Raw genomic sequence first — 7,008 nt, 5'->3', positions numbered from 1 at the left:
ATTATCTTTCTTTTAATGGGACTCATCTATTCATTTTTCCAATTTATATGGTGGGCTTATTTTCTTGAAGAATACAATATTTCCATAATGTATTGTTTAATCGTACATATGATTTCATAGTTAAAAAGGGATGGTGAGATTTTTTTTCTCGATGAAATATTAGGGTTGATACATTCATTAATTCAAGAAAGGTGTGATATTATTTAAGTACGAAATGATTTTCAACTTTTTGATAAATAATATCACTGTGTGGTAGCAAGTCCCTGCCATAGAAAGTCCCAAGGAACTTTAGTCCATGCCCAGCTTTTGCAGCCAATTCCCATTGAAGATCAGCATAGGTCTCAAAATGTTGCAGGTTCTTCAATGTTCCTGCGTCTGTAGACCACAACTTTAAGTTGCCGACTTCTATATATTTAATCAAAAAGGGCTAGGCAGTGAGATATATTAGTTGTCGATTCAATGGAGTTCGGTTCTTGCAAATGGAGCACCCATAGTTTCTGACCGTAGGTTCCGCAGAGGAAGGTTCTGCAGTGCCGACTTGTCTTTTGTCCGTATAAGAAGACTAGGTTGCCCAGTTCTCTTGGCCTCTCGTCATGCATAGACTCCAAAGAAGTACTGGTAGACTTGAAGCATTTCAAGGGGATGTTCAAGTGCTTGTTCCTCTGCATAGTGTGTTTGGAAGTGCTAGAGAGAGAATTAGAGGGCTATCATCGAAAGCCCGGAGGAAGTTGCTCGAAGCAGTTGCTCAAGGCAGGGGGGGAGAAATATCAAGGAGTGAAGTCTGTGTTATTAAAGCCTCAAAATGAGCCATGTTTTGTTGTTGTTGTTCCAATGCTCCATGCCATCGAAATCCCAGAGGAGGTTTCTCAAGGCAATGCTTATGGATCAACTGATTCAACAACAACTGGTGTTGGCTCTTCTATTAAGGGAATTCGTGATCCATTCTATAGGATTATATTCCTGTATCTTCCTGTATCTCCCTATCTTTGAGGGCCTGTCTCTGTCTTCCAACTGGCCTGGCTTAGTACTGTTTCAGCCTTATCGGTGAGGTAGAGACAAAATGGTGTGGTTAGTTTATTCCCGGGGAGCCACGTTTTGTTGTTGCTGTTCCAATGCTCCGCGCCATCCAACCTTGGGTTTGCCCAGCTTCGGGTTTGACCATCTTCATGACCTGTTTTCTTGACCCCGCTGAGCGAAGAGAAAACACATGAGCCGGTATGTTATAAGGCGTAGCCAAATAGAAGCCAGTATATTATAAGGTGTAGCCAAATAGAAGGTTTCTTCATTGATACTGCAAGACTATAGAAAACGATGCAGAAATACTCCATACCTCATGGTTAATACTCCAATAATAGATTTCACTATTGTTGCACTACTGTCATACAGGAATAGAGAAGTTCACCATTGCAAGATATAATACTCCAATAATAGATTGCACTATTATCATACAGGAATAGAGAAGTTCACCATTGCAAGATATAGTTCTCACCTCGAAGAAAATAAAGTTAGAACTACATTTTAAATTTTATTGTGACTAAATCAAACTATAGTTAAGATTCCCCTGTTTTCACATTCTGTAAGATTATAAGCCTGGAAATCCTCAAAGTATTGCCTATATAAGCACCACCGTACCTTAAAATTCATTATTGTGAAAACAGGTTGTGTCACAAGTACACATTACCTAGACTCCACTCCATAGGCTTGTGCTTGTTGCCGACTCTCTTATTGAAAATAGCAACAGTTACTTTTGATCAACTTTTCCATCAAAACTCAAATAGATGTTCATTACAACCACTCAAGCACCACATGACATTAAAGTTATAGTGAAATAAAAGCGTAAGCAGATTTGGCAAAGACGCGTGTAGAATTAATGCTAAACACGTATAACATGCATGCAGAGGGGCTAGACCTATTTCAATGAGAAAGAAACTCATTGACATATATTATAAGAATGTTTTCTTTTCTTCAAATTTATACAAATATTAGGGAAAAGAAACATGGCGACGAGGTTAGGGTTTCTTTGCAGAGACCGTCTGCAGCCCTCTGTTTTTGTGGTACGACATCACCTGCCCCCATAACAGCTCTGACGTCGTTCCCCCCCCCCCCGCGTTTCTCCACTACCCTTAACTGGAAACAGGCTCTCCACTAGCTCATTAGCTTCAGGTGGTTTGTTTTTTCTTCAACCCTCCCTCACTTCACCGACTACCTCCGTTCCTGTTAGCATCAACCTGAAGGCAGCTGTCAGCAGGCGGTCTCGACAGTTATGGATGAGATGGTTGATTATTTCACGGATCCTTCGGAGGATGTGCCCATCTGGACACACCCTAGGACCACAGTGGCGGGTTACTTTACCTTCGAAAGCGAGCTCTTTGATGAAGTTGATGCTCTTCCGCCTATCTCCTGCTCCCGCATACCTTCTGTGACGCTGCCTGAGGATGCCCCATCGCATCCGGACTTCATCTCCCAGCCACTCTCTCCACGTACTCTGGCTTTTGCAGATCCTTTGACAAACCCTAGCGAAAAAACCCTTGAAGCGGTTCCGGTATCAAACCCTCCTTCGTCCACCTCCTGTATACCCTTGGCCGGCTGCCTTTTGGTCTCTGCTGCACAGGAACCCATCTCATCTGCTCCCTTGACCACCGAGACTCCCCCTCTAGGAAATTTCACGGGAATTGGTCCCATCCCAGGTATTTTTGCTTCCATTCCATCGACGACTGCTATGGGACCTAGGGCATCCCCTTCATCGTCGACTGCACATCCTGCCTCGACACCAGAGACTTGTGCTGCTAAATTTTTTGGGGTTTCTAAGTAGAAGCAGTTCTTGAAGTTCCGAAACTGTGAGGTATTCCTAAAACTCACCAAGGACACTTAATTACTGGACTCCATGAATACCACAGAGAAATTGCTTGTTGGTCAAGTTCACAACAGACATTTCAGTGTGGAAAAGCTTCAACAATGGACCTCGAAGGTCTGGGGTCATCACCTGAAAGATCCCCCAAAGGTTCAAAAATTCGTTCGAGGCTGGTTTGCTCTTCGGTTTAGCTGTCTTGCACACACCAATTGGGTACTTTATACAATCAGGCACATTGATCAAGCACCAGTTTTTCTCAGAAGATGGATGCCTATGTTTGACCCGAAACAAGAGAGGGTCGATGCTGGACCCATATGGGTACGCCTTCCAGGGCTACCTCTACATTTCTAGATGGAGGATGTTTTCAAGTGGATTGGAAATTCCATTGGCACCTACCTCACATATGATGACTCTTTTCAGAGTATGGGGCGCATGGATTTTTCCAGGATTCTGGTTCACCTGGATCTCTCCGATGGCCTTCTGGAGCACATTAACATTCAGTGGAGGAATGCAACAAGGAGGCAGATACTGGATTACGAGGGTGTCCCTTTTAGATGCAGACAATGTCACAAGGTGGGTCACTTGTATAAAGATTGTCCACTTAATGGCAAGGGCTTCAAAAAGACCCCGATTCAGGAACCAGTCGCACAAGAGTCCCCAATTCATGAGGAGTAGCCTCAGAATATGGAGCCTACAGAAGGGATGTCTGAGATGCAGACGACCTTGACAGACAAAGTTACAGACACACCATCGACCACTCTGAATAAGCGTGCAGACCTCCCCATTGACCTCCTCCCCCGCCTCCAGCACGAACTCGAGCGACCTCCGGTGACTCGCATTCTCCGGATAAGAGCTTACCCTTCACTTCATCCTCTCCTTGCTGCACATATTTTCTTTGATATCATCACATCTTTTTTATTTTCCGGCATATCATCTGGTGTAACATTTGGTTTGGATCCGGCCTCTATTTCTGCTGCCTCTTCCTCGATATTTTTCCATGTTGCATCCAAACCCGTTTTTACCCCCACTCCTTCCTCCCCTTCGATTTCCCCTCTTCCTCCATCTTCCACATTCTTTCAGGCACCCCCTATAACTAGTTATCTGACATGCTCAAAAGCCAAGAGATAGGCTTTGGACCATGTCGAGCTTGATATCATTCCCTCCCCCACTCCGCATAAGCTCCATAGGGGAAGACCCTCCTTGCTCACTATTGCTCAATTTGTGGCAGGACCCGTTCTTACCCCCACTCCTTCCTCCCCTTCGATTTCCCCTCTTCCTCCATCTTCCACATTCTTTCAGGCACCCCCTATAACTAGTTAACTGACATGCTCAAAAGCCAAGAGATAGGCTTTGGATCATGTCGAGCTTGATATCATTCCCTCCCCCCCTCCGCATAAGCTCCATAGGGGGAGACCCTCCTTGCTCACTATTGCTCAATTTGTGGCAGGAGATGAGATTGCTTTGGGCAAACAATCCACTATACCTGGGGTACTTAGAGCCAGAGAAACCCCCTCTGAGCCCCCTCCATGAAGATCATCTCCTTCAATTGCCGGGGGCTTGCTAGGCCTGACAAAAAACTAGCACTCCGTCAGTTAATTACAACCGACTCGCATGATATAATCTTTCTATAGGAGACTCTTGGTCCTGCTTCTGTCATTTCCCATACCCTTCAAAATATGTTTCCTGGGTGGTTATTTATTGGATTGGATGCACATGGAAGATCTGGGGGTATTGCCTTGGGATACAACTCCCGTTCTATTAAGCTGCTCAATTGTTGGGGAGGGGCTAGCCATATTGGTGCTGACATTCATTCAGCGGACCTGGGAATGAATTTCCGGATTTTCAATATATATGGACCTTGTCAAAACAGACCTGATTTCTGGGAAAACCTCCTGGATTCGGACCTGTTTTTGGCAGACCATCTGATTCTTGGAGGGGATCTCAATTTCTCCATCGGTCATGCTGAGTCTTGGGGACATAGAGCACAAAGGGACTCTCTATCTAATTATTTCTCATCCATCCTAGATTCACATCAGTTGATTGATATCCCTTCAGCTAAATTACAAGTGACCTGGAGGAATAACAGGACAGGGGAACATGGTCTGGCTCACAGACTTGATTTCTTCTTAGTCAAAGAGAAGGTACTTGATGTGGGTTTTCACATCAAACAATGGGTTGGATTTGGGGGGATCTCTGATCATCTTCCCATCTATATGGATATTGAAGCAGGTAGAACAAAGCCCAAGGGAACTTTTAAATTCTGCTCTGCTTGGCTCAGGGAAGACTCTTATATCAGCATGGTCTCTAAATACTGGAAAGCAAACCCTCATGGGGCTGGGGGAAATATCACAAATGGTTTTATTCAAAATCTTACAGCATTTAAGAAAATGTCCAAATAATGGGTTCACAACAAAAGGACCCTAGATCAACACTCCCTGCGACAGATAGAATCTGAGTTATCTGTCTTTGAAAATGATCAGGGAGGATTATTCACTTCTATTGAACACAAGGAGAAGATCACATCCCTATACTCTGCTAGAGGGAAAATCCTTAAGGATCGTGAAGAAGTCTGGCGATTAAGAAGTAGGGCAATATGGATGAAGGATGGGGATGCAAATACCAAATTCTATCATAAGTTCGCCAATGGAAGGAAGGTGATTAATACTATTTGGCAGCTTTAGAACAAACAGGGACAATTTTTCAACACATTTCAACAAGTGGCTAAGATTGCAACCTCTCATTTCAAACGAATTTACAGTGCCCCGCGGGAAGCAAATCTGGCAGACATCATTAGAGTGGCACAACTTTTTCCGAGGTTCGTAGATCAAGAGGAGGAAGGGGACCTAACCAAAGCAATTACTCTGGAAGAGTTGGAGGCCACCCTGAAGTGGTTTAAAAAAGACAAAAGCCTAGGACCTGATGGATGGTCAATTGAGTTCTACTTGGCTTTTTTTGACATCATAGGTGAAGATCTACTAAAAGTTGTTGAGGATACCAGAATCAGCGGAAATATAGCAGCATCCATCACTTCTACCTTCATAGTGCTCATCCCGAAAACTGATAACCTGGTCTCCTATGAAGAATATCACCTTATCTCACTCTGCAACTGCATTTACAAGATTATTGCAAAGATCATTGCCAACTAGATGCGGCCCATTCTATCCAACCACATCTCACTGGAACAATTCGCCTTCCTACAAGATCGACATATTCATGAGGTGGTGGGCACTGCACAGGAAGTATTACATACTCTACATATCAGGAGATGCAAAGGTATGATTCTGAAAGTTGATTTATCCAAGGCTTTTGATAGAGTTAATTTGTTATACATTAGAATGCTTTTAACCCATCTGGGTTTTCCATTCATATTCATCAAATGGATTATGAGCTGTATAACTAACATTCCCTTCAACATTCTGGTTAATGGAAGTGCATCCCCCTTTTTCTTCTCTAAAAGAGGTTTGTGGCAGGGATGTCCACTGTCACCATTACTCTTCCTTCTTGTCATGGAGGGCCTCAGCAGACTCATAAAGGATGAACATAGAAGAGGCAGATTACAGGGCATAAAGATATCAGATGGTTGTATGCTAACACATCTACTTTTTGTGGATGATGTCTTGATATTTCTCAATGGTAGCATTGGTGATCTTACCAACATCAAAGCCTCTTTCTCCCTATTTCAAATGGCTACTGGTATGTTGATAAATGATACAAAATCTACATTGACAGCAGCGGAAGGCACACCAAACGAGATCCTTTTTGCACTTAAACGCTCCCATTTACTCAATTGAGCCTGGCAAAAGGTTTGAAATATCTGGGATATAAGTTAAAGCCCTTGGGCTACAAGATCGCCAACTGGACTTGGCTCATCTCAAATATGGAAAAAAGACTCAATATTTGGTACCTTAACTATCTATCTTGTGCTGGTCAACTCACCCTCATCAAGAGTGTCTTAGAAGCCACACCTGTTTATTGGATGTCTCTGGCATGGATTCCCAGGGGCGTACTCACTAGGATATAATCCCTCTGTTGCAGATTTCTCGGGAAGGGTAGCTCGCAAGGCAAGACTTTTGCTTGGGTCAATTGGGATGCCCTTAATTTACCAAAGAAGTGGGGGGGATGGGGCTTAAAAAAACTCGAGGACTTCTCATCTGCTC

The 7,008-nt window shown here is 43.6% G+C and overlaps 1 protein-coding gene across 1 annotated transcript; it reads left to right on the top strand.

Moving 5' to 3' along the window:
* The first annotated feature begins 3,535 nt into the window (after nucleotides 1-3,535).
* Nucleotides 3,536-5,532, top strand: LOC149231737 (uncharacterized). Its single transcript, XM_089381731.1, has 4 exons — nucleotides 3,536-3,679; nucleotides 4,483-4,992; nucleotides 5,081-5,206; nucleotides 5,332-5,532. Exons 1-4 carry the CDS (start codon nucleotides 3,536-3,538, stop codon nucleotides 5,530-5,532), a joined length of 981 nt encoding a protein of 326 aa, XP_089237857.1.
* Nucleotides 5,533-7,008: the final 1,476 nt, after the last annotated feature.

The sequence above is a fragment of the Pinus tabuliformis genome, chromosome J (assembly GCF_031772625.1).
Source record: "Pinus tabuliformis cultivar Carrire ecotype Pingquan chromosome J, CPIR1, whole genome shotgun sequence".
Classification (NCBI taxonomy): domain Eukaryota; kingdom Viridiplantae; phylum Streptophyta; class Pinopsida; order Pinales; family Pinaceae; genus Pinus; species Pinus tabuliformis.
Note: the sequence above shows the minus strand (reverse complement) of the source record. Positions and strands in the feature narration are given on the sequence as shown.